A 26,846-nucleotide genomic window follows, 5' to 3' on the forward strand; every position below is an offset into this window, starting at 1 on the left:
TCTTAAAACATCTTACACGGTACACTTCAAAATGCGAACATTCTGACGTTTTCAACTATTTTGCACAACGAATCGTGAAACTGGTTTAAGACAAAGCAGAAAATACTGCTTCGGGTCTGTCCTTCCCGTTTGAACTAGGCCATAAATAATCTGGAATAAACTGTTTCGTTTATGCGCGCACGGTTTACGTTAGCACCGTGGTTATGCGCGTTTTCAGCTGAAGCATACATACAGTAAACAGGAAAGATTTTAGCGCGTTACGTCGGTGTTAAGGAAAATGCCCGCAGCATCCATGGTAATGGGACATCAACCAATTTGTCCCGGTAAAAATCAGTGGATTAATTCTGACATACATATTGTTAATTAAGTAGGATGCCGCTCATTCGCACATCATCTTTTCTCACCTCTCTACGTCAATAATAAAACACGGCTTTGTCATACGCGTAGAAGCCATATATATCTAATGCGGCTTGCTTCTTGGTCAACTTAGCCGGTATCCGGAAAGGCATTAGCTTCTCGGAGTGATGCGATTTTAATCTCTTTGCCACATGAAGAAATGAAAATTTCCCGGTGATGGCGTGATCAGTTTTATTTAAGCCGGGGACTATTTTCCCTCAAACCAAGGTTAGACGTATTAATTAATGTCTTGTAAAACCTTGATGATACACCGCCGCACAACGGGCGGATGAATGAGAAAAACATCATTAACAGCTGATTTGAGGTGACCTTTCGGAGCTGTTGATTCGGGACACCAGAACCGACGACATAAATGCAGTTTCATCATTGCAAAGAGGAAATGTTCCGTCTATAACGTGTTCTCTCAGCAAGGTGTAATTTTCTGCACCTTGCGTTTTTCATATTGAGCCGATGGTGAAGTGAAAACGTTTGGCGATATGGCGCATAACGGCAGTAGTGTTTCCAATGGGTCCTATCTGCATACACTCGATACAATTGATCCAGGCCAAAGGGCGTTCTTCTGCGTCCTTCTGGCATTTGAAAGTCTCTTTGGAACGATTGCAAACTTTATTGTGAGACTGTACTATCATACCTACCCTATTGCACTGCGTTAAGCATATTTGGATTTTTTCAGATAATTTTGGTTATTGGTTCCACGACCTTTTTGCGGACAGTGGAGAATGCCTTTGTCGTCAATTTAGCATTCGCGGACTTCCTTATTTCATTCGTTACTCAACCATCATCTCTTGTCGGTGAGTAAAACGACCATTACAGTTCCAAGTCCTTTGATCGTAATCGTAATCTATAATAACTCGGATTTTTGCCGGCAACAAAGTAACAGAAATGGGCAGCGCCTTCGTAACTGCATAATTATATCAGAACAAAAACATATCGACAAAGGATCGGTCTTACAACAACATTACTCGAGCTTAGCTAATCCAGAAAACGGTTTGTTAAACGTCTGCTGTGTCTTATTTTCGGTAGGTGTGGTGCTTGGGAAAACCTGGTTCACCAAACATCCAGTCCTATGTACAGGTAGCGCAAATTAAAGCCATCGTTAATTAACTTTACGTAACTTTATTGAAAGGTTTCTTTAACCGTCATGTTAGCACAGCTGCAAAAGCGTTTGCTGTAATTCTTTTACTGTTGATGTAGCTATTGCTCAACTGTGCTCGGCCAGCTGTCTTGCCACCAACTGGAACACCTTGTTGATCGCCGTCAACCGGTGAGGAAACCCTGTCGAACCATTGCCTAATCTTGGCAAACATTTACAATTCTCCAGGTACATCCTGATCTGTCATCCGCGATTATATCCCCTCGTGTACAAGCGCTTTAACGTGTTTGTCATGTGCCTGACCATCTGGGGCTTCATGTTTCTCATCGGACTGCCCAATCATGTCGGTTGGGGCTCGTTCGGCTTCTCTGACACGCTGTTCGTGTGCACCTTTGCCGCGGATAACTATCCCTACACCATGTTTGTCATGGCGTCCAGCCTCTTCCTCCCGGCCAGCGTGACCTTTAGCTCTTATTACGGGATCTATCGGCGCGTGCGCGACAGCCGGGACCGCGTCCTGACCGGGCAGCCGGGTGTGTCGTTTCGCAAGAATATCAAGACGGCCAAATCGCTGTTTAAAGCGTATGTGGTGTATCTGTTTTTGGTGCTGCCCTTTGGAATTGTCATGGTACTGGGGATGGGACCGCGACTGCCGCATATTTGGTACATGTTGAGTTTGCTGCTGTTTCACGGTGTGGGCACAGCTAATTGTTTCGTGTATGCGGCGCGACTGGGCAAGTTTTGGGACGGACTGCGGTTGATGTTTCAATTGCCGAGAAAGGACAATGGCGTTATGCCCAGCGGGCAGATGTCCACGTCGTCGCAAAGGTCACAGAAAACGTCCGGCCGATCTATTCCCTGAGAAATGTTTCTCATTGACAGTTAAATTTTTTATGCCTGTTTTGTGTCATATTTATTGCGTGAATGTGCAGATTACTGACACTAAGGTTTTAAAAAAATTTGTAAATGTGCATTCAGCGATTCTAATTGGAAAAGTCCCAAGAAAAAATTGCAAACACGCTATTTGTACGGGCAGCCTTCTCTGAAATAACGTTTCCTTGAAATATGCACATGTTTCTTTAAAATATTCGTACTGCATACAAGATAAATGTAGACTACTGATTACAGAACAACTGCTATATGTTGCAGACATGTACAAACTAGTAACACTTATCGTCGCTTCGAAATCCATTTAATGAACGTAACTACCATGGGCTAGAGGGCGAACGGGACAGCTTTCTCTGAGTTTCGCAATATTTTTGAATATTGTATTTACCTTTTAACTACCACGCATGTATTCGAATGTGGATGGTTCCTTAACGGTGTTGGTAAACAGGGCACCCGACATTTTTTGCTGGCGAAGCGATTATGACGTGCTGTAGAAACAGTCAACTGCACAATGAAATCAGCTACTGTCATTGTCTCTCCGGACAACTCCTCAAACCGCCATACCAGTTTCTCTTGGCCAGGCAACCAGGAGCCAGAATTCTAGGAAATGTTTCGTCCTAATCAGTTTTCCAGCTCCGATTTTTGACTATCAAATTTGAATCGGAAATTGACCTATACACAAAATTTACCTTTATTTGATGGTCTTACTCGCACTTCGGCTGGATCGGATACATTAGCACCATTAGCACGTACGTATGGTCATTCTGGACAATGAACCCTGATTCGGCCTAGGCAAACCATTTAAACCGTTTCTGTCTCTAAACTGTTGTTCGAAGGGAAGTTGTCGTCGTCCAGTTGATATACTATACGCAAAATTCACGCATTTATTTTGATATTATACAAAAATAAGTACAGCTGGGCTAGTAATAGGTGTAACTGTGTTAGAATACGGTAGTACACCGAGACGCAGATTAAAGCGCAAAAGGTATATATAGTGCACGGGGTCAAAGATGGCAAAACGTATAGCACTCGGATGGTTACAGAGTGTCCAGTGTCCACTTAAAGTTTTTCGCAAGGCTATACAGTAAATGTTCATGCTTTCCATTTCTCCCGCAAGTTCAGTAAAACGTTTTTTGAAATTTAACGAAATTTTCCAATCTCAGTTTTTGCAAATATTTTTTTTAAGTGGGTTTTCGGTTTTATGCATGGAAACCGTACGGTTGTCTCCCTCCCTGTTTTCCCACTATCGATCCAAAGATTCCAAACTACTTGACTCACTGCACACACAGCATTCCAATCAATCCTACATCAAAGCTTTGTCGCTTTTTGTTTGGCATTGTTGTTTGCATTTTTATTTTACATCCCATCACACTTGTTTATGCTGCATATTTACTGTACTGTCCACTGCTGTGAGGAGCCGTACAGGCGTGCACGTGTGGTTCACAATACCATACTCTAGAGCGTACAGGAGCAGAGATGATCGATAAAGCTGCTTAATGAATGATAGGTCAACAACGAGTAAATTAATTAAAGAGAGTTTAACCCGTTTAGGGTAAAAAGACATAGTTTTCCTGTACCGGCCGTTATAGTCGAAACACAGAAAGTCGTTGTACCCTCAAAGAGACACCAATGGAACCAATGGAACCAATGAAGCTCTATTGGAACCCGTTGGAACTGTTGGAACTGCTATCTGTACACCTTACTGCGCCCTTGTATGGTACCAATGGAACCTATGGAACTCTACTGGAACCTGTTGGAACTTTTGGAACTGTTGGAACTACTATCTGTACATGTCCTATTGCGCCCTCGTGTAGTACCAATGGAACCTATGGAACTCTACTGTATCCCACTGGAACCGTTGGAACATCATCTCGTCGTGGTCATCGTCTGTACATCGTCTCATTGCGCTGTTGCAGCTATGTGATACCAATGGAACCTATGGAACTCCTTTGGAACTGTTGGAACTTCTGTAAATCGTCTCATTGCGCCTTTCTTTGATTCCAGTGGAACTTATGGAACTCCACTGGAACTCGTTGGAACCAAAGGGAACATTGTTAATACGTTCCAATGGGTTCCAATAGAGTTCCATTGGTTCCATGTATCACGTAAAGGGCGCAATGAGAAATGTGCAGTGGTTCCGACCGTTCCAATGGGTTTCAGTAGAGTTCCATACGTTCCATTGGTATCATAAGGGACGTAACATGAACTTCTGTTGTGATTTCATCGGATACTAGCGTAGGTATTTAGTTGGACTGGATGGAACTGGTGGATCTTATGGAACCAGTGGAACGTATGGAACCGATGCTGTTTTTGGGACCAATGGAACTTGTGGAACCATTGGAACTCTAGAGGAACCGCCTTCTTACCCTAAACGGGTTAATCTATATAATTAGCAAGCAGTAAAACACCCACAGGATATATGTATTTCGGAGGAATCCCCGTATACAGCTTACTGCATGATTAAATAATCTTGCTGCCACTTTCATGCACCGGTAATCAGGGGAATAGTTTTTTGCCTACAGCCGTACAGCGTATTTCAGGGAGGAAGCTGAAGGAATCAATTGCCTGGTCTAAACGGAAGAAAAAAACGTACTCGTATAGAACTTTAATCATGTGTGTAAGCCAGACTATAGCACATCATCCGCTTGAATATGCTCGAAAGCATTCGCACTAAACGGCAACTTTATTCCAGTTCACATGAGGCGGGAAAAAAACAAAACTCTCATTGCATTAGCGCGCATCCAAAAGTAAACGGTGAAACAGAAAACCATGAAATGCTATCTTTCATGCTAATACGAACATAATTGCTTGTCAGGTTCTTTCGACAAAATATTTCCTGCCACCGGCACGCTAAAACGTTCTCGGTTGTATCAACAAAGAATACTGAGCGATGCCTCGGCAAGTATAAACGACTTCTGACAATACAATCTCATACGATAATTTGTCGCTTGTGCACGAGAGTCGACTCTATGAAAGAGTTATATGAGAGTTGCTCGTGGTGCACCATGAGCGTAAAGGATGGGCGAGGAAAGCGGATTTAAGATTTATGTAGGATTTTACGTATATCTCCCCTGCTAATTAAAAGATAAATTTTCTAGGTTAGTGGCAACCCTAATTTGAAAGCCAAAATTAGTAAAAGAGTCTCCCACTTTCATCATATTGTGGCGTAAATATTATCCAGCATTTTCTGATTGCCCACGCGCAGTGGCTACGATCTTGGCAGTCGGTGGCACAGACGGGGATATTCCAATGATGCTTATGAAAATTGCAGTGACATTAAAGGAAATGCCTGCAGAGTAATACCACCTTGAGCTTTGGCACACGGGATCACTGCTCGGAAAGCATTACTTACTGCGGATAATACATGCATATTGCCATTCTTTAAGTCTGAGACGGAGACTGCATAATGATTCCCTCGCCATTGTTCTTCTTTCCGGTTCTGATATTGTAGCGGGCTGGATGCGGAGCGGATGTTATAAGGCCTGCAGTGACATGCTTCTTGACCGATTGGAAACCATAGTGTCACTTTAATTGGTGACCTTTAATCGGCTTGACTGCTGCTGAATTACTTGATTGTTGTATCGGGGTTTTGATATACCTGTATAATCTGTCTACCGGTCGGACGACTATGAATATCTCTATACAAGCCACAACATTCAATGGTACCCTGGTAAATCGGTCTGCCACTGCTGATTACATTGATTCAGGGCAGAAGTTATTCTTCTGCGCTCTCCTGGCGTTGGAGAGTATATTCGGAACAGCTGCCAATTTAATGGTAAGTTTTTTATATATTGTCGCATTCTTCACCAACCTAGTTCAACATTGCAAATTTTACATAAGTTCCGATTTGCAGATCATACTCGTTATTGTCTGTACGGCCTTTCTGCGTACACTCGAGAACGCTTTTGTTGTCAACTTGGCATTTGCGGATTTTCTTATATCGTTCGTCACTCAACCGTCGTCGCTCGTTGGTAAGCAATTCTGGCTTATGGAAATAATATTGCGAAAATAAAATAATGACAGAAACAATAAGCCACATTACCGGATGCTGTTTTTTTGCCTAACACATTTGCATGCAAGATTTGGCATTAGCGTTTTATCGCCGGTGCATATAGAAATTATGTGTACGCAGGTGTTCTTTTCGGGAAAATCTGGTTCACAAATCATCCGCTTCTCTGTAAAGGTATGCATATGCCTTTTACAATGTAACTTGTTTAACAATGTATCTTATTTAATTTAACAAGATATCTTGTGTGTTGAAAGTTTAAAAGTTGGACTGCAAAAGCATAGATGGTTCACGAAATGAGTGTAGTACATAATTCCGCGCATTTCCAACGCGTTTTGAGCAATCTGGCAAATTAAAGAACGTTGAAGCACCGCAATAATAGCCCAATTATCTGTATTTCTTCTGTAGTAATTGCTCAGCTTTGCTTAGCCAGCTGTCAAGCCACAAACTGGAATACCTTGCTGATTGCCATTAACCGGTAAGATGCCTGCCGGTAGAAGTATCACAATATCACACAAAATGGCTAATTTTCCAGATACATCCTTATTTGCCATCCCCAATTATACCCCCGTGTTTACACCCGCGGAAACGTGTTCCTCATGTGTGTGACGGTTTGGGGCGTGATGCTCCTAATTAGTTTGCCCAATCACATTGACGTCGGCTGGGGCACACTCGGCTTCTCCGACACACTCTTCGTCTGCACATTCGCCGCCGATCATTATCCCTACACTCTCTTTATCATGGCCGGCAGTTTGTTTTTCCCGGCCGTGGTGACCTTTAGCGCCTATTACGGTATCTATCGGCAGGTCCGGATGAGCCGCATCCGCGTGCTGACCGGGCGGCCGGGAAAGTCCTTAAAGAAAAGTGTTCTGGTTGCTAAGTCGCTGTTCAAGGCGTATGTCGTATATTTGCTACTGGTGTTGCCGTTTGGGGTGGTCATGGTGCTGGGCATGGGACCGCGGTTGCCGCATATTTGGTACATGTTAACGCTGCTCTTGTATCATGGTGTGGGAACGGCCAACTGCTTCGTGTATGCGGCGCGACTGGGGAAGTTCTGGGATGGATTGCGGCTGATGCTTCGATTGCCGATGAAGAGCGATGGCAGCGGGACAAGTGGACAAATGTCCAACACGTCGCAACGGTCTCAAAAAACCGCATCCCTGAAACGCTAATGCTATGCCATATGCTGTCAGCACTCATCAGTTTTTTCATCTAAACTGGTTTTTTTCTTGCTTGATCAGTTTTATTGCATTTTTTACGATACAACTGGGCAAATGTACTCAGTTCTGTTCTCGACACAAAAACACCCACTGTTAATTAGTCATAGTCATTACAGTAGCCCACAGTCATTTACCATGATCTAAAGTTAAGCTAACTGCATCAACTATTTGGTTAACTTGTTGGCTAGATAGCAGAGTGGCGGAAACGCGAGTTACGCAGTTCAACTTCAAGCAAACATGGGGCTGGGAACTGAAATTTGCAGATTTCTTGCCAGTTGAGTACATTAATAACTAAAAAATGCATTAATAATTAGCTCTTTGTTCGCTTCCATTTTTCTGCAGCTCGCCCACATATTCAAAAACTTATAGGTTTAAAAAAAAAAAATTGAGGTCACCGCTCGCACCGCATTCACTACTTTCCTTGATGGAAGGCTAATTTTACGTAAGTGTTTAAGGAAACAAGATATCCCTCCCACTCTTTATACTACTTTTCCATGCTGGCCACGTGGAAGCGCCCATCCAGGATAAAAAAATTGAATAAACTGTATACCGGTGCCGACGCAATGCTTATATGCTTGTACGTGGTGTTGCACCCGATTTACACAGCTAAAATTCCTGTAAACCGAATGCGCCAGCGACCGCAATCCTACAGAACAAGCAAACAAGAGCAAGCAAAGCTAATACGCCACTAAAAACATTTCTTATGTATTTCCCATTAAATTTTCAATAAAGTTCTGGGGATAACGGTTTCTGCAAGCCCTGTATCAATAAGAGAACAATAATCGAACGTGTTAATCTGGTTATACCACGAAAGGCATGCCTAGAAAAGCCGACTTAATAATTAAAAAGCTGTACCTATGTCGAAATCACACACCCCCACTAAATATGGCTTTTGTTGTTCGCAGGATCGCTTTTGCGTATGCAGTTAATAATTTAATAATCTTGCGGAAAAATCTGAGGTAATCGGGATTCGGGATTACTTTCCAATACAGCGTCTCAGTGCAATGACATACAGGAAAAAACGGGTGTGCTTCGACCTTTAGTCTTGCTATGTCATGCTGCGGGGTAGCATACATCATTCAACAAAGTCGGCACGCACTAAATGGATATTTTGTTCTAGATACGCAGCCTCATGTGACGGAGCAGTGCTCAAAACCGTTCATTGAATACGGCGGATACTTTGCTTAAAACAGTTTAGCGTTGAAACAGACTGTAGATTAGCGCGTTGTAATGATTACTACTTCTGTAGGCGAGGTACGCACGGTTTAATACCTTTTCGGGGTTTCACTGATCCTTTTATTAAAATCCATTTTTTACTTAATGGACAATTCTTCAATCAAAATACAGTCACGGATTCATACTGGCGTTTCATAATCGCACAGCTGCAGTCGCTAATTCGCTTTTAATGGCCACCGCGGGAAAAATCCGATTATGCTTGCGCAAATCATAATGACACCACAGGAAATGCTTGCAGCGTATCACCGGCTTGACCTTTAATTGACGGAATCACTACTAAGAAAGATAGCATTAGAGGGGATAATGCATATTCATGCTGCATTCATGGAATACGAGACAGCCTCCACAATGTCTTATTAATGAAGATCTCGAGAACAGCCAACTTTGTTCATTAGCGCAGATTTTGTTGTTCTGGATTGAGGGATGCAGACTGCTGAGTATGCTGCTGTTATTTGGCCAGTCATACACTGGCACTTCGACTTTGAGAAAAATATAGTGGAGCTACATTGTGTGACCTTAAGATGATGGCTGTCACAGAGCGCGCTATGAAACCGTATGACAGCGACTGAAAACAACATTCTTGCCTTGCTATTGCGCTACAGAAGATATCATTCTGTTGCATTCTGCGCTTGTTGCATCGGCCTGCTCTATAGTGTCTGATATACAGTATACAAACATAACCTATTGTGGTTTATTGACCGGGCGCAAAATGAACATCTCCATACAAACTACGCCTTCCAATGGTACCGCTTCAGATACGACTGTTATTGCTGATTATATCGATTCCGGACAGAAAATATTCTTTTGTGCACTTCTGGCATTTGAGAGCATATTGGGGACAGCTGCAAATTTTATCGTAAGGCTTTTATACTGTAATTCTAGCTGAAATGCTGCCCTACCGTACTGTAAATTATTTTTTTTGCCATTACTTTGCGATTTGGTCAAGTTGAAATTTTACAGATTATACTCGTCATTGTCTGTACGTCCTTTTTACGCACAATCGAGAACGCCTTCGTCGTCAACTTGGCTTTGGCGGACTTCATTATATCGTTCGTCACTCAACCATCGTCTCTCGTTGGTAAGCCAGTCGTCTTATATAAAGAGATCAAAACTAAAGAAACACTGACACAGATGTACGGTAGTTGGCTAAACAACATTAAAAGCCACCTTTTCTGTAAACACCTTTTAACTGCGAGTTTTGTCATAGCATAATAATAATGTCGGCAAAATGTTCTCGGTCATGTGCGGCTTTTAGAGGTTAATCGAGGTCCTACCTTAACGTCTTTATGTGTAGGTGTTGTTCTGGGGAAAATTTGGTTTACAAATCATCCATTTCTATGTAAAGGTAATGCTTAATTACCCTGCAATTACGAACGTGTGCATTGTTTCGGTTATCACCCAGCTATACTTATCCAGTTATTTAATATACGTTCTTATTCCCGTTTAATGTAGTGATTGCTCAACTGTGCTCTGCCAGCTGTATCGCTACCCACTGGAACACTCTGCTAATTGCCATTAACCGGTAGGAGATTCTCTCAGCCACAGTTATCAAACTATCGCAAGAACCTTGATTATTTTAGTAAGTTTGGGTTTTCTAGGTACATTCTGATACGCCATCCCAATCTATATCCCCGCGTATACACCCGGGGAAGCGTGCTCCTTATGTGTCTGATTGTTTGGATCGTGATGTTTGGAGTTACTGTGCCCAATCACGTAGACGTTGGATGGGGCTCGCTCGGCTTCTCCGATATCCTCTTCGTCTGCACCTTCGCCACCGATCATTATCGCTACACCCTCTTTCTCATAACATGCACCATATTTTTCCCGGCCATATTAACCTTTATCGCCTATTACGGTATCTACCGGCAGGTGCGGATGAGCCGTATCCGGGTGCTGACCGGGAAACCGGGGAAGTTCTTTAGAAAGGATATTCGGATCGTAAAGTCCTTGTTCAAGACCTATGTCGCGTATTTGTTGCTAATTTTGCCCTTTGGTGTGATTATGTTGGTTAACCTGGGACCGCAGTTGCCGCATATTTGGTATATGCTGTCGCTGCTGCTGTTCCACGGCGTGGGGACGGCCAACTGTTTTCTGTATGCCGTGCGGTTGGGGAAGTTCTGGGATGGATTGCGGTTGATGTTTCGACTGCCGGTGAAGAGTGAGAGCAGCACGACAAGTGGACCATTATCCACGGCGTCGCACCGGGTCCCCACGACAGCATCTTCCAGACGCTATTATCGATAGACTAAAGTTTTACAGAAGTCTTTTGATTGAGCCTGATATTTGTCCAATTTCATATATAAACACAAAGATGGAAATCGTGTTGCAATACCAATGATAAACTTTCATAATAACAGTTAGGGTTTTCGCCTGGTTTCCTCATGGTTATGGCTCGCAGGTTGCACTCACACACGCCAAACGCAGTATACGAGTAATTAAACTGGTGAAAGTGGCCTGCGACTGCCACACAGAAATGTGCCCATACGCGGCCACAACCAAAATGATCTTTATTGTGTAGCAAAGAGAAACAATAAAGGCATGAAGCCCGAATGAAAACGCTGTATTCCAGAGAGGAAATACGGCGGCAAAGACAACCACAAGGCGACAATGGAACAAATCTGGAATTTATTCCAGATTTGGAAGCGTGCAAAAAAACCAACTGCCAAAGGCAACACGATCCAACACGGCAGAATCGGTGCTGCCCCAAACGCCCAAACGTAACCACTATCCTGGGCGGTGGCACCGATCGCCTAGCATGCCACGGGGCGGAACGGCCGAGGCCCCCCGAGGCTACCACAATCGCAAAACAAACAGTGAGCAATTTATGAGCAAAATGCGACCAAATTGGCGGCATATACTATGATTAACAATCACAAAATCATAAAAATATAGCGAAAATTATGAGATCCATTCCGTATGATGCGTTCCATTCCGGAGGCTTGCTTTATCCTCCATTGACGACTTTATTCAGCAGCTTTATCCGCACCCGCATCCGGCAGCATATCAACGTCAGCGTCAGCGCCGGCAGTGTCAGGAACAGATTCGGCTGCGGCGACTGCATTCAATGCCTCGCCAAGTACCTCAGAAAATGCTGGTCGCACCGGCAACTCTTCCACTGTCTCGTGGAAAACATCGGCGTCATCGCCTTGCGGCGCAATCGGCTTTTCTGGCGATCTACCCGTCCAAGCAGGTAATCGCTCCGGATTTTCATACCGAATGAAAAACATATATTCCGGATCGGTCATTTGTCTAAGCGACTTCTTTCTTAATTCAACGAGCATGTTTTCAACATACTCATTCGACGACGGTTCAGCGTGATCTTGATACGACTGCGTCGTGACATAAAATTCACGTTCGGTTTTATTCATACGGGATAACGGCAATTTCGCAAGTTCCTTTTCTTCGAAGGTCTCACGCGTCGGCGGATAGACAAGTACGGTATTTACTTGTGGCGGCATTGCAGTACTCGCTGACTGCTCTTCCACTGGAACACTCGGCACTTCTACTGAAGTCGGCTGTGCAACACTTATTTGTTGCTGCTCAACCGGAACGGTTGAGATCGGCGGCACAGGTGCGGGCACAGCTGGCAACTGCTGTGATTTCCCTGCAACACCCGTTTTATTAGCGGCTTTATTATTGCCATTATTAGTATTCGACGATCGCAAATTATTTTTATTTCTATTCGGCTCGGTACTTGTACCTGTGGACTTGACCGTAGTCGTGTCCAGCAACGACGGGGCAGACCCGAATTTTGCTAATGGCAAATTCGGCTTGACTACAGGAATGATAATCGGCTTTGCAACGGGAGGAGTCGGCTTGACAGGCTGTTTTCCGCCCATCACTCCCAACTGCGGCGTTGTGAGTTCTCCCGACTGATTTTTCCGAGTATTTCGGAACTTCGACTCCGGCTGTACGGTTTTGCTTCCCGTAGGAGCATCCGGCGAATCGGGCAAAGGGCGTTTTTTGTATAACTGACCCTTGTCAAATTGCGTCTTACGATCTCCGTATCGTTTCATACGGATATTAACATCATCGTAAAAACGATCGGCTTCGTCAGTATCCATTTCGACATGGCCGGCGGCAGCCAGGGTATCTTTCAACACCTGTGCTTCCTGCTGCTCAGTAAGCGGCTTTCCCAATAGCTCAATCAAATCTTTCAGCTGGGAATATTCGGCTCGTTCCTTACTTTGATAAATCGACTTATGCGCACTATGACTGCCAAGTAACGCGGCAGCGATACTCATAGCGGCAAATTTCGGCCCAGTATTGTAAGGAATCGACTCCCAGTCAATATTCCGCTCGTTTAATTCCTGATTCAGGAAATGAGCGACTTTACAGAAAAAGAAGAATTTCGCGGGATCGGCTTGTGGCAGTATAAACTGCATCAGAAACTTTTCGGTTATCGGATCACCATAAATCTTGAATTGAGAAATAATCTCAATATCAACGGCTGTAATCGGCATATACAGCTGTTTTTTATCCAGCACGGTTCGTAAATTATTTCGGCGGGCTGGCGCGTAAGTAATGATCTCTAACGAACGCGACAAATCGACTGTGGAGTAGTCAAACTCCATCATCCGGTCTCTTAATCCGGTCTTTTCCAACAACGCGACGGCATTATATATCATTTTCTTTAGGTACAACATCTCCGGCGCGTTCGTCTTTGCTATATCGGCGACGGTAGCCAGCTTGTGTATATAAATACCCAAGTCGCTGGTATACTGCGTTACATCGCGCAAGATCCTATTAGGATCGATGATCGGCTGGCGTGGTCGTCGATTACCACGGTTATCGCGAGAATTACTCTCGCGCGGCGGCGGTTGCTGAGATTCAGCCGGCTGATTAGTATCCTGCGATTTATTCGGCTCATTACGCTGCTGATAACTAGCAGAACGGATGTTCGACTGGTTTCCGCGCTGTCTGCCACGATTCTGCAAAGCAGCGGATTTTTTAGTATCATACATCGACAAATCTCTCCCGGCAACCACTATATTTTTGCCAGAATGGGAGTGATTATCAGACGGCTCTAGGGTATATTCGATACGGTGTCGAGCACCAAACACAGATCGGCTACTGTCCGTAGAAGACGGCTCTTTAATCGACGTATTAGATTCGTCGATAGACAGACTACCTACTTGTTTCGACAGTCCAACACGCGCGTCTGGCTGTACACGCGACATGCTGGGTTGCGGTTCGACTTTACGCTGCTGCGATGCAGCCCGGCTAGGATACTGCTGTTGTGCAGTATTTCCGTGGTATCCACGCTCATGCAGCCAAGAATCGGAAGTCCCTGGACTGCTAGCACTGCTCGGCGCCTGCTGTAAAAGCAGTGTGTCAGACGGCTGCGTTATACATAATCGACAAGCAGGAATTATTAGGCTATTTACCTGTTCGTTCTGCTGTCGGTAGTATTGATATTGCGGCTGATGAAAAGCGGCATCGGCTTGCTGCTGATATTGCGCATATTGCGCCGGCTGATACTGATACGGTTGATATTGCGGATATTGCAACATCTGCTGCGGCGACACGGGATTCGTTGTATATCCCTGTGGCATATTATCGGTTAATTGCAATACGTCTGTTTCCCACTGGCTGGGAATGTTACGATTTAGTGGAATACATTCCCAATCACTTAAAGAAAAGGTATCGGTCTCAGAATCAGAACTATTTACCTGATTCATCGGCGTCTGCACTTGTGCAGGATAGCTGATCGGCAGCTGCATCGGCGCAACATAATTCGGCTGTTGTGGCAAATCGGCAGGTAGTGGCATATCACACCACTGCGGTTCACGAGCGGCAATAAGTTTCCGGGCTGCGTCGTTCATCCTGATACGCAGCCAAGGTTTGGCTTGGAATACCGGCTCAAAATGCGTCTCACCAAGTGTGACATACGCATCCAGGTTGCAGTTCAGGACTTCGTTAACCAATCGGCTCACGACGGTGTCCTTCTCCTGTTCGCTGTACAGTTTATCTCCAAAGAGACATTCGGCACATTTTCGGCGGTTAGTGTTGTAACGGCAGCGATAACACTGCGTCGGCTCCATTATATCTACAATGATTACACTGATTAATTTTACGATATTAATTCGGTACCAATTTACTCGACTATTTTACTCAGTTAACCGGCATTTTGTTAATTAATTTAGAGCGACTAGGTACGGACCACATTTTAACGGGGAATTACTGACGGCTTATAAGATACCTCTATCGGCTACTTAATTTTATTTTAATCGGCTTTGCTTGTGATTGTACGAGAGGCACAGACCACAAGTTAGTGGGGAAATAATAGACGGCTATTAAATTAAATTAATTTAATTATCGGCATTTTAATCCCAAGTTTAATTATCGGCGTGACGGGCCGGGTGCATCCGCCGGGTTTATTCGCCAAGTGATGCCCCGTTCCGGATCATTAACGGAAATTATACGCGGGTTGAATACCAACTCCGACACGGCTAATTCAACGTAATGATCGACACGATTGCCCATCTCGGGACGAACCGTGCGAATATACTGCACAATTTCATCGACTGTCGATCCCAATGGATCGTTAATTTCGGATATCGTACGGATAACTACTTCTTGCCATTGAGTAGCATCAAATAGCGGATAGTCTTGCAAGAAAGAAACGTTCGGCGCTACAGTATAATATGCCATTAATTGGCGATGATTAAACTGACGTAAAAGTCGGCCTTGTTCCCATTCGCGATTAAGCGCGACTGCTACGGCTTGTGCGCTATACCGATGTCTTAACGTATCGGTAATTCTCCCTAATAACGGCTGTTGTCGAGATCGTAAGATCTGACCGATGGCATCCGCCAGAACAGCGTGTGTCGGTTCTGGAGGCGGCGGCGGTGGTCGAACGACCGTGACGTTCTTACGTTTCTTATCCGGCGGTGGTAGACCCAAGTCTCTTACTGGGACACCACTAACGGCACTCAACCGTGTACGGTTGGTATCGGCTAACGCATAACGCGGCACATTTAATCCGGTAATTTCCACAATTATTTCTCTACGGACTAATTCGTGGACAGCTTCCAAAATCATGGGAAACTGTTGTGCGGCGGCGACAAGTCGCATCGGCATGGCTATCGTAATATAATTAGCTATTTCGGCTACAGACGAACCAAGTCTGTTATGGATATCATGGATAGCGATAGTAACGGCTTCCCTAAAACTTTCCGGCGTACTGATGACCATACGCTCATACCAGCGACGGCGTAGGTCTGTCGGCGAATACATAATAGTACTTGACCAGTGCAAATACACTTCAAGCATTTCACCTCGATTAACGGCGCCTTGAATAGCTAATCGGAAACGTTCACGACTAGCATGATAATTCACTCTTCCCTTGTAATACTGAAACAGGAAAGTGAATGAAGCGGCTCTTTCTTTATTTTTCTTACGGCTCATTAATTACATGAATATTTTGAAAATTATTTCAGTAATTAATCGGCAATTTATCGGGATAATTTTACGGCTAATCACTAATTAATTTGAAATTAATAGTGAAGTTCTCCAGATAGGAGCGGCTGGAAGAAATTTCGGTGAGAGATATGGACCACACAAATAGTGGGGATTTATTTCGGCTGGAGGTACGGACCTCACTGTAGTGGGGATACAGTCGGCAATTAACTTACATGTGTGTATCCGTTTTTATTACGGCGTACATGCAATTTCAATTTAATCGGCTTTTTCTTGGTAATTTTACGACTAGTAGCTTCGGCAACCACGCTTTCAGCTTCCCACTGATCGTCGTCAATAACGACTTCGGCATTATTTTCAACGGTGTCACCTATAGCGTCAACAGCTTCTACAGTATCGGCTGGTATGAACGGCTCAGCGTTCACATTTAGACCATTTTCGGCAGGTTTCGGCAGAGAGATCGTACTGGTTATTCCTTTACGATTCTCTTCGGTAGTATTATAACGCTTGAGACGCTCGCAATTCACAATGCGAGTTTCTCCCGGCTTATCTTTATTTTCAATTTCGACTGCGTTAGTATATGGGAAGCCCGTGACTTCCCATCTACCTCCGAATTTTTCTCGGAAAGATTCGGTTTCACCCTTCTTCTTCTCTCGTTTTAGAAGAACCAGTTCACCGATCTGATAATCGTCTTCCCTACGTTTTTTATTAAAACGTTCGGCCGTTTTAATAAATTCTTCTCGCATATAAATTTCGGCTAACTCATGCGCTCGTGCTAAATTATGGCGAAATTCTTCCATATATTCAGCAATCGATGCATGTTCGGCTGGTACGTTGGTCTTAGTGACCGTATCGGCTGGAATAACTTGCTCACGCCCGTACAACATGTAGTACGGCGACATATGAATAGTTTTATTCTGAACTCGATTTTTAGCGGCTATTACGAACGGTAGAATGGTATCCCAATTCTTTTCCCGTCCGTCGGCGGCGTACATTGCCAACGAATCGGCAATGGTTTGCATTTGACGTTCGACTAGGCCTCTACCAATAGGATGGTAGGCGGCACCAAAATGATGCTGTATCTTTAAGCGATGGTTGATCGCTTCAAGAAGCTTATTGTGGAAATGAGTTCCACGATCGGTGTTTAGAATATGCGGCGTGCCATAAGGCAAAAATACGTCATGAATAAGGAAACTAGCGACAGTTTCCTTTTTCGCGTTAGGAATCGGCTTAGCTATTACGAACTTAGTTAATTCGTCAATAGCGACGGCTATGTATGTATTACCTCTTGGGGTAGTCGGCAAGGGTCCTTTTAAATCGACTTGTACTCGGAACCATGGAGCTCCGATAGCTATCTGTTGTAGCTTACCCGGCGGTGCCTTCCGTTCGGTTTTACGGTGTTGGCACAAATAACAATTGCGTACGTATTTATCGATGTCGGCTACCATGCCGTCCCAATAATAACGAAGCGCAATTGCTTGATACGTCTTTAGTGGACCTAAATGCCCACTAGCCGGTGTATCGTGCATAGCATGCATTATATCAACACGCATATGCTTCGGCACGACGAACCGTCGATCAAGGCGGCCGTCTTTTTCGGTTAATCGGTACAAAACGCCATTCCATAACTCGAAGTATGGATCGCGCTTGATTAAGTGCGTACTTTCGGCTCGGCCTTCAAGGGCATGAATACGCTTTTCGATTACAGGATCCTTTTCCTGTTCGGCTCGATAATACTTAAAATTATCTTCGACTTCGTCATGTTCGGCTGGGTCGGTGATAGTGACGACTCGAATGGTCGGAGTACTAAACTTCCGATCTTTCATCTCATCCCAGTCGTCATCGTCGGCTGTTTCAACCGGCGGTCCGACTGGATGTCGGCTTAAAGCATCGGCATTATCGCATTGTTTACCCGGCCGATACTGAATAGTCATCTTTTGACTACTCAGTTGAAGTGCCCAACGGGTCAGACGCCCGTTCAAGCCTTCCTTCCTCGACACAGAGCGTAACAAGTTTGTTAACGCTTGATGATCGGTTTGCACATAGAAATGTGAGTATTCGATAAAGTGTCGGAACTTACGGCATGCGAATACTACAGCCATACATTCCAATTCGGTGATCGGATATTTACGTTCGGCATCGGTTAGGAGTTTGCTAGCATAAACGATGGGATGACCATCCTGATGTAGGATAGCTCCTATTCCTATCGTACTAGCATCGCACTCTATAACGGTCGGCTTATTTGGGTCAAATTTGACCAAAACCGGTGCATTTATCAGTGCATTTTTCAAATCGGCAAATTCGGCATCATGTTCGGCTGTCCACTTATTCTTTACATCGATTTCACCCTTTAGCAAGCCATACATGGCTCGGGTTCGGCTAGCAAAGTCCTTAACGAACTTTCGATAATAGTTACATAAACCGAGGAACGATCGAAGATCCTTCTCAGTTTGCGGCTTCGGGTAATGTTGAATCGCGGAGATTTTCTCCGGATCGGTTTTGATTCCGGCTTTAGACACTATGTGTCCAAGGAAGTGCAACTCGGTTTCACCGACATGGCACTTGCTCGGCTTGAGCGTGAAGCCGACCTTTACGAGGCATTCACACATTAGTCGGATTTTACGAATCAAATCGTCGAAATCCTTAGCGGCTACAATAATATCGTCTAAGTACGCAAAGATATTCTCATTGCGTACTCCTACAAGAGCCTTATTCATGGTCTCTTGGAATGTTGCCGGCCCATTGCACACACCAAAGGGCATGCGCAAGAATTCGAAAAGACCGTCTTGCGTGATAAACGCAGTCTTTTCGATTGAATCTTCGGCCATTTGTATCTGCCAGAATCCGGCATTACAATCGACACCTACATAATATTCATTATCGGCTACGGATTGAAGCAATTCATCCGGTGACGGCAAAGGGTAATTATTCTTTTTCGTTGCGTCGTTCAACTTTATGTAGTTGACACAAAAACGCGTACCGATTGTACCGTCTGGATTCTTTTTAGAAGCCAGCACAACTGGAAAACACCAGTTGCTGTTTGATCGGCGAATAATACCTTTTTCGAGCATTTCTTTAACATGCTCTTCGATTATCTCCCGACCTCGCCAAGAGGTTCGGTGCGGCTTGCATTTAATCGGCGGGGAATCACCCGTATCGATGTGGTGCTTTACGATTGTAACATCACCAAAAGGTCGGCGTTTAGTAGCAAATAGATCAGGATATTCAAGGAATACTTCCTTGATCTTCGCTATTTGTTCGGCTGTTAGCTTAGAGTTTATCTTAAGCGTATCGACGGCTTCTCGAATTTCTTGTTGTTCCTCCGGCGTTCGTTCGGCTAGTTTAACGGAATTAATGCAGATCTCATCATCTTCTATCTCTTCATACGGTTCGAGATAACCGATGAATTGACCTTTCTTAATCGACTTTCGGCTGTTATGGAAATTGAACAATCCCAGTTCAAATTTCAAATTAGCTGGTCTTACGACTCCTTCGATCGGCTTAATATGCCTCTCCATGTAAACATGTGGGCTCGGCAAGAACATAAACTTATCGGTCGAAAATTCTTCGGTTGGGTCGAATCTTGCTACTACTGCAGCCATATTTATACCAGGATTGATTAGAATTTTATCAGTAGCGAACACCTTAATCGATTGGAGGCGTGGGCTACGAGGAGTAGATTCAATAGTAGGCGACTCAGAAAATTCCCAAGTCTTATCAATAGCTGTGGGATCAGTTGACTGATCAGGTTCAGCTGATTCCCTAATAATCGGCGTAGATTCAGTATTTACTACCGGCTCTACATTTGCAATGATTAGATTAGACGCGTCATAGGATTGAATAGTGGATAGGGTTTCGTTAGGGCCTGGTATATTTTCGACTACGGTATCAGCATAATTCGGCTCGTTTGATTCGACATTCGCATTGTTACATGCGACATCATCGTTCGGCTTTGATTGCGGTCTACATTCTATAGTCGGCTCATCTTTACTAAACTCCATTACGGACGCCATTGGGTGAAAATGTGCCCGAGGCGCTCGGTTAGCTTTAATCATGCCTTCCGTTTCGGGAGGCATATTATTCGGCTTATGTTTCGGCTTTAGCTGATACGGCAGCTGTACGGCTGACTCTGGTTTTACTGTAGTCATTTTTTCTAAATCGGCTCGTAATGCATATGGTACGTCGTATTTGAAGTACTCAAATGCTTCCTTTAGCTTCTTCTGTTTCTCTAGCATCAAGATGTATTCATCCCTGAATGCTGAATCGAGATTCTTAATAAGCTGTTCGGCTTCTTCAGGACTTATGCCTGTAATCGGCGTACTATCATCTGCTAAGACGAGAATATCTTGTCGAGTTTTATGAAATAATTTTGCTAATGCTCGTACTTCGGAAATAAAAACTTGATATTCTTGCCATAATTTAGCAAACGACTTTCTCGGCGGCGGTAGTTTAATTTTCGTTCTGCTCGTGGCCTTTGCCACGGGTATCGGAACAATTTCGGCTTTAGGGGTCGGCTCTTTAGAAATATCAATAGCATTAATAGTTGGTTCCGATGCCACGGGTATCGGAACAATTTCTTCAATAGTATTCGGCTTTTTAGATTCAATAGTTGATGGATCGACCATTAGGGTATTAATCCTACGGATCCATTGTAATTCATTATCACGGACACCAAAGGTAGTACCGGCCAAGAAGTCCTGACCCAATAGCACTTTAGTGTCGTCGACAGTCGGCTTAATGTAAAAGGAATGGTTGATTAGTTCACCAAATATTTTAACGGGTACCGTGCAGTAGTGGGTTACTAAAAATCCACACATACCACCGATTCCTCTAATGTTTAGCGGCTTAATTAACGGCAGTTTTTCTAGTTTTAGCTCATCGACGAACTCATTCGAGATGAGTGACGTCTCGGCTCCAGTATCGACCATAACCATAACGGTTGTGCCTAAGATACGTGCCCACACCATTAACGGTGGCGCTCGTTTCGGCTCTTTAGTTGAATCGACTTTAGAATCGTCAATATTGATTTCGTTTATAATCGGCTCGTTTAGTTGGATCGGTTCGGTGATTCGGATACCACTAATAGTTATTATTTCAGTAGTATCCGGCATTTCACCAGGCAACCGGGGAGTACTGCCGGAAGTTACTCCCCGTTGTCGTTTTTCTGGCTACTAGCTGATGCGGCATATTCATTTTGTCTCGGCGGCGGTGAACGTGACGTCGGCCTTGGACCATTCGACTGTGAATTGTTTCGGGAACGGCCACTATTAGGCGTGCCCGTTCCACTACCGGCTTGGCTTCGGCTGCGGAAATCCCGGGCGTACCGGCGATTCCCCGTAACCGGATCGTGATACGACAAATAGATTGGATTTTCGGCTCGGGGCACGTCCTTAAACTGACATGCCTCAAAGTAGTGCCCGCAGACATCGCACTGCTGGCAGTACTCAACTACTCGGCCGTTCCTCATCTCCTTCTCCAACCGTGGAGCCCGGTTAGTATTCTCGGGAATACGTCCGGCGTTCTCGGCCCACAGCTGGGAACGGTTCGACTGTTGATTATTGTTGTTATTGCCGGCTGGCCTAACATTGCTGTTATTAGCATTACTTGCTGGCCTAATATTACCGGTATCGTTGCCATTATTGGCTGGTCGATTTGGTCGGCGATTCCCCCCATTAATGGGGCGCGGCGGGCTGGCAGCTGCTGCCGCATAGCTCGCCGGCTTCGGCTGGGTCTGTACCGTACGAACGGTCACAGAGTCGGCATCTTGGTTCTTACGTTTACTGCCGACCGGAATCACATACTTTTCGGGATTACTCGCCGTCAAGTAGCGGATCTTTTCTAAGAATTCTTCCGGCGTACGAGGATCCATGCCCTCGATTTTATCCTGCAGGGTTGCATGCGACTTGATGCCCTTCATTAGAAAGGTCACAAATTGATCCGGCGTACCGGCATAACCGGCCTTGTCTCTCAGCGTCATCATCGCCTGAAAGAAACTCTCAAGCGATTCCTGACCTGGACGGTACGTTCGGTTCGTGAGTTCGGACAACGCATTCACAGAGCGTCTGGTATCTCCGAACCGCGCAACCAATTGGTTACGCCACTCCCGGTACGTAGTCGGCTTATTTGGGGACGTGAGCAGGCCGTTGTACCAGATTACTGCCTCGTCCTTTAGACAGTAAGCTAGTTCGGCTATCTTACGCTCGTCGCTAACCCATCGGTTTTCTTTTGCGGCTTGCTCAAATTTAATGAGAAAACTGTCTATATCTTCCTTGCTGCCATTATATGACGGCCTAGGAACCGGCTGTCGTATGGCGTCGGCAAGGTCGGCTTTCCTTAACGGACTATTGGTTCGACTTGTTCGTTTACTTAACTTACGCAGTTCTTCCCGCAGAGCTTCACAAATTACCTCTGCATCCTTATGGGAAACCTGCTGTCGGCTAATATCTACTGTCGGAGCCGGCTCCATGCGGGAGTGCATGGTTTCGGACTGGCCAGCACGCATTCGCGTGGGCGGCCGTTCTTCATAGTCGATTTGGTTTTCGACTGCGGCCACCATCTGTTGATGCGTTGTCAACAGACGGTTATATTTTTCGGCTAGTACATTAAATTCCGACCGGATTCTCTCACTCGACTCTTGCAGCATAGAGATCGAAGCGAGTCGGTCGTTCGACTCCGTGCTCAACTTCCCGTTCTCTTGGATAGCTTCGAGATACTGTTTACGGAAGTTGGTCGACGAGTCCTTTTCGGACTTTAGTTCGGCTTTTAGCTGTTTAATTATGTTATCGCGTTCGACAACCTTGGCTCCAAGCCCTACAGCGGCTTTATTCGCCTGATTATGGGCGCCTTTGGCAGTCCGTAACTGCTCATTTAAATTGTCTTGATCGGCTGTCATATCGCAAATCGTCTTGTTACGCTTTGCGATAAGCTGTTCGGCTTTATCAAGTCGAATCCTAAGATCCGAGACTTGATTTTGCAGTTCTACTACTGCATCGGTAGCTTGCATTAACAGGCTGAGCCGAGGCCCTTTCTCTCCTGTCGGCTGTAACGGCTGAATCGGTGGGATTTTTAGGATCGGCGTCAAATCCTTGCCCAAAGCCTTATCAATAAGGCTCGGACTGGAATGCGCCTTCGGTCCCAACGGTACCACCGTTGTCGGCTCATCCTCCTCGTCATCCGACGAGTCGGGCGGCTTATTTGATTCGGGGTCGCTAGTATTAATTAGCGATACCGATGATAGCGTCGACGTAATCGACTCTGTCGCGCTATCGGCTCTCTCTACGTTCGGCTGGGTTTCTACTTCAATCATGGCCTCGTTCAGATCCTTAGGGACCATTGGCGAGGCCGGCTGTTCTACCGACTCTGGTACTGGTAGATCGGCTAATGGTGCTCTTTTCGGCTTTCGCTTATTTGTTTGTAGTACTTGATGTACTACTTCGTCGCCACCGGCTACTATCTGTTTCGCCTTCCCGCGGGTAACATTGCGGGCTGCGTTATCGCTTGTTTCTGTTTCTTTCGGCTGATTGCGAATTAATCGATCGGCTGTTCGTAAAAGATTATTAGCGAACTGCTTCGCTTTATTTACTGGTGTTCGTTCCATATCGGCAATATTATTAAAATACAACCGATAATTATTACGGTTGTACTCTAGTAATGGGTACGGCAAATCTATTGGTAATTCGTTCTCAACTTCCCACAAATGGGTCGGCGTAAAGTCTACTAAATCGCAAAACGATTTTCGGTCAAAGTGAAAAGACGGTAATCGATTATTTTCGGCGATTGTTATACTTTACTATTACAATTTACACGTTCGGTTCGCTATAGGTTGTACTGGCACTTTCGGTATGCCATACTACACAATTACGATTTATCGGGTTGCAATATAACCCGATAACGGCCAAAAATTATTAATAATTATCGATCGCAAAATTGTACCGTAATTACATACAATTTAATTAACTACTTCGGTACACATATAGGCGGCTGATAGGTCGGTAACCTGACGCGATTACCTGTTGCTTCCGTGCACGGCTCAGTGTCAAATCTTGGGAATTTCCCAGAGTCGTCGACAATTTTCGATGTAATTTCTAATGGATCGAGTTGTTTTTCGGCTTTATACTTTCAGTATTCCTACTGAAATTATTTCGGTAGGATTTCGGCAATTCGATATGATAATTCGAATAATTATCGACGACGGTCCACTGTGATAACGCAGGACGGTGTCACTCTTAGACCGGGATTTTACGCACACAATATCCCGTTAATTTCCTACTTCGACAATTTAGTATTTTTACTAAAATAAAACTCGTGGTTTTCGGCGATATCAAACAATAATTTGTCAGATATTATCGGCTACTTTTGTCAGAATTTCCACTATAATTTCAGTGGAATTATTCAACAATTTCGGAATAGTTTATTACGTACAGTAATTCTGAAATTGTACGGCTTAATTTTAATTGTATCGGTCGAAATTGGTTCGGCTTTTTCACAAAAATATTGTGAATTAATCTGCGGCTTACGGTGGTGAAATTCGCGAGAAAATCCCGTTTTATTTTACCACAGGATGGTAACGATTATACGGCATAGCATCGATAAAGTACAGTAGCAATTAAGGCTACTGTACACGGCGAAAGTGGAGTAATTTCTAGAGCTAATGCTTCTAGAATTACACGGAAAAATTCTCGAGAGATTCTAGAAGTATTTTAGAATCTTTAAATGATCGAAAACGGCAGTAGATTGCGAATACGGCATAAATTAATCGACCGTGAAATGTTGACACATTCACGGTGAACGGCAGCTAAATACGGTAGCTTTTCACAGCTCCTGTTCGACAACAAAATTGTACAACTTTAGAGAAACTCTCTAGAGCTTTCGGCAAAATATTCTAGAATAATTCTAGAAATTATCGGCTGGTAGTTTGCTATTGCAAACACGGCTTACCTGCACTGACACGACGTGACGGTACGGCGCGGTGCTTTCGGTGCTTGCTTGCTTTCCGACTGTCGTCCGGAACGCAGGATCTCGATTCCGCTCTACTGCTCCCTCACGGATGAATGCCCGAGGTCTGGTCGTTCGTCCGATGTACGGGGATGTCAGCTATCGGTTGACGGCGTAGGGAAATCAGCTCCGGTCCTCCGCGATGTGTCGGTTGACGTGGCTGATGCTTTCCGGGTTTCTGGTACGGCTCAACTCCACACTGCGCTGTAGCGAGAGCGTGGAATCCGTTTGACCGTACAGGAAAATCGGCAGGTGCGCGCGATTAATGACGCACACACGGTGGCAATTTTAAATTAAATTAAAATTATCGGCTAAATGCGGCGCGCAAGGCAAAATGCCTGCTAACCGTAACGAAAATAAATCAGTCAGTACAGGATTACGGGGATCGAACTTGCATCTCCACCATGAAAGTGGCCTGCGACTGCCACACAGAAATGTGCCCATACGCGGCCACAACCAAAATGATCTTTATTGTGTAGCAAAGAGAAACAATAAAGGCATGAAGCCCGAATGAAAACGCTGTATTCCAGAGAGGAAATACGGCGGCAAAGACAACCACAAGGCGACAATGGAACAAATCTGGAATTTATTCCAGATTTGGAAGCGTGCAAAAAAACCAACTGCCAAAGGCAACACGATCCAACACGGCAGAATCGGTGCTGCCCCAAACGCCCAAACGTAACCACTATCCTGGGCGGTGGCACCGATCGCCTAGCACTGGGGTCTTTAATACTTCGGCAACCACTATGACCGTACTCTCCGAAGCGTTCACCGCTTTGTCCGCGGTACTGCCTTTGGTGGACTGCTTTCGCGTGTTTAGCGAGGCAAGGCATGTATGATTCCCATTCGTTTTCCTCCTCTTCCGTACTGCCAGACGGCGTGGCGTCGGTGCTTTGCCTGATTTCCAGTTCGTAGTCTGGGATGCTACATGCTCGTACACGGTAGTTTCGTAATATGTAGACCGTTTTGAACTACGAGTACCAATGTTTCTTACAGCAGCAGTATTCGTTTTATCTTATTGTGTCTGAACTGGGAACGGGGAGTGAGTCGAAAGAGAGAATATATCAGCCTTTGAATTTCTCATTTTTTACAACAATAATGCTCAGATAACTTTTCTATCTTCCTTTGCAGCGTTTGTATTGCAAATACTGTAGTTCCGAAGTGATTTCTCAATTTTTTGGGACGTAAAATTTTGGAGAAGTCGGGTGAAGCGTGCGTGATCTGGTTGGTTTTTGAAACAGTGTTCAGTATTGCTAGAATACAGATACAGTGCATTAATCGTGGGAATGCGGCGGCAGTTTTGGGCACTTCGTAACGCGTAAAACGGCATGAAACTGTCAAAGACAGTATTGGCTGATTTGATGTTACTCTTAATTTAATTTCTAGATAGTAGTGTCCGGTTGTAGCTTGTAAGTTGTAACCATGAATTCATGAGAATCGTGAAATAAAACTGAAATTTATTTACTAAATAAAAGCATTCCGTCAAAATCAAACACCCACAGAATATATTTGCATTGCTCACAGGACCGTGTTTGCGTATGAAGTTTGATAATCTAATAGTCTTGCTGAA

The 26,846-nt window shown here is 44.6% G+C and overlaps 4 protein-coding genes across 7 annotated transcripts; 3 read left to right on the top strand and 1 right to left on the bottom strand.

The window, feature by feature from the left end:
• Positions 1-277: 277 nt before the first annotated feature.
• On the top strand, positions 278-2,372 carry LOC129584200 (melatonin receptor type 1B-B-like). The gene is made up of 4 exons (XM_055476320.1): positions 278-295; positions 1,091-1,208; positions 1,612-1,681; positions 1,739-2,372. The coding sequence occupies exons 1-4, from the start codon at positions 278-280 to the stop codon at positions 2,370-2,372; spliced, it is 840 nt and encodes a 279-aa protein (XP_055332295.1).
• Positions 2,373-6,026: 3,654 nt separating this feature from the next.
• LOC129584201 (melatonin receptor type 1B-A-like) lies at positions 6,027-7,576 on the top strand. Its single transcript, XM_055476321.1, has 4 exons — positions 6,027-6,173; positions 6,252-6,369; positions 6,813-6,882; positions 6,940-7,576. Exons 1-4 carry the CDS (start codon positions 6,027-6,029, stop codon positions 7,574-7,576), a joined length of 972 nt encoding a protein of 323 aa, XP_055332296.1.
• Positions 7,577-8,854: 1,278 nt separating this feature from the next.
• On the top strand, positions 8,855-11,104 carry LOC129584202 (melatonin receptor type 1A-like). The gene is made up of 3 exons (XM_055476322.1): positions 8,855-8,878; positions 10,155-10,205; positions 10,400-11,104. The coding sequence occupies exons 1-3, from the start codon at positions 8,855-8,857 to the stop codon at positions 11,102-11,104; spliced, it is 780 nt and encodes a 259-aa protein (XP_055332297.1).
• Positions 11,105-11,333: 229 nt separating this feature from the next.
• Positions 11,334-25,967, bottom strand: LOC129584299 (uncharacterized). 4 transcript variants are annotated; one of them, XM_055476437.1, is made up of 5 exons: positions 25,220-25,967; positions 14,533-14,909; positions 14,248-14,406; positions 12,561-14,178; positions 11,334-12,464 (listed from the first exon to the last, which is right to left on the bottom strand). In XM_055476437.1, the coding sequence occupies exons 2-5, from the start codon at positions 14,902-14,904 to the stop codon at positions 11,824-11,826; spliced, it is 2,790 nt and encodes a 929-aa protein (XP_055332412.1). In that variant the 5' UTR covers positions 14,905-14,909; positions 25,220-25,967; the 3' UTR covers positions 11,334-11,823. The 4 variants fall into 4 exon arrangements, with proteins under 4 accessions (XP_055332412.1, XP_055332411.1, XP_055332409.1 ...); XM_055476438.1 differs by having other exon boundaries at positions 11,335-13,791; positions 13,996-14,178; XM_055476436.1 differs by having other exon boundaries at positions 11,334-14,175.
• Positions 25,968-26,846: the final 879 nt, after the last annotated feature.

This window comes from Paramacrobiotus metropolitanus, unplaced genomic scaffold (assembly GCF_019649055.1).
Source record: "Paramacrobiotus metropolitanus isolate TYO unplaced genomic scaffold, Prichtersi_v1.0 Parri_scaffold0000013, whole genome shotgun sequence".
In the NCBI taxonomy this organism is placed as follows: domain Eukaryota; kingdom Metazoa; phylum Tardigrada; class Eutardigrada; order Parachela; family Macrobiotidae; genus Paramacrobiotus; species Paramacrobiotus metropolitanus.

Bases quoted from the DNA above. Each gene is read 5' to 3' on its own strand.
- LOC129584200 (XM_055476320.1), top strand. The intron at 1,209-1,611 runs GTGAGTAAAACG...CTGTTGATGTAG, and splicing joins TCAACCATCATCTCTTGTCG to CTATTGCTCAACTGTGCTCG. The intron at 1,682-1,738 runs GTGAGGAAACCC...ACAATTCTCCAG, and splicing joins TTGTTGATCGCCGTCAACCG to GTACATCCTGATCTGTCATC.
- LOC129584201 (XM_055476321.1), top strand. From the start codon at position 6,027: ATGAATATCTCTATACAAGCCACAACATTCAATGGTACCCTGGTAAAT. The intron at 6,370-6,812 runs GTAAGCAATTCT...TTTCTTCTGTAG, and splicing joins TCAACCGTCGTCGCTCGTTG to TAATTGCTCAGCTTTGCTTA. The intron at 6,883-6,939 runs GTAAGATGCCTG...CTAATTTTCCAG, and splicing joins TTGCTGATTGCCATTAACCG to ATACATCCTTATTTGCCATC.
- LOC129584202 (XM_055476322.1), top strand. From the start codon at position 8,855: ATGATTACTACTTCTGTAGGCGAG. The intron at 8,879-10,154 runs GTACGCACGGTT...CTTTATGTGTAG, and splicing joins TTACTACTTCTGTAGGCGAG to GTGTTGTTCTGGGGAAAATT. The intron at 10,206-10,399 runs GTAATGCTTAAT...AGATTCTCTCAG, and splicing joins TCATCCATTTCTATGTAAAG to CCACAGTTATCAAACTATCG.
- LOC129584299 (XM_055476434.1), bottom strand. From the start codon at position 14,904: ATGGAGCCGACGCAGTGTTATCGCTGCCGTTACAACACTAACCGCCGA. The intron at 14,407-14,532 runs GTAAATAGTTCT...AATATGCCACAG, and splicing joins TGCAGACGCCGATGAATCAG to GGATATACAACGAATCCCGT. The intron at 14,179-14,247 runs GTAAATAGCCTA...CTGCTTTTACAG, and splicing joins ACCGACAGCAGAACGAACAG to CAGGCGCCGAGCAGTGCTAG.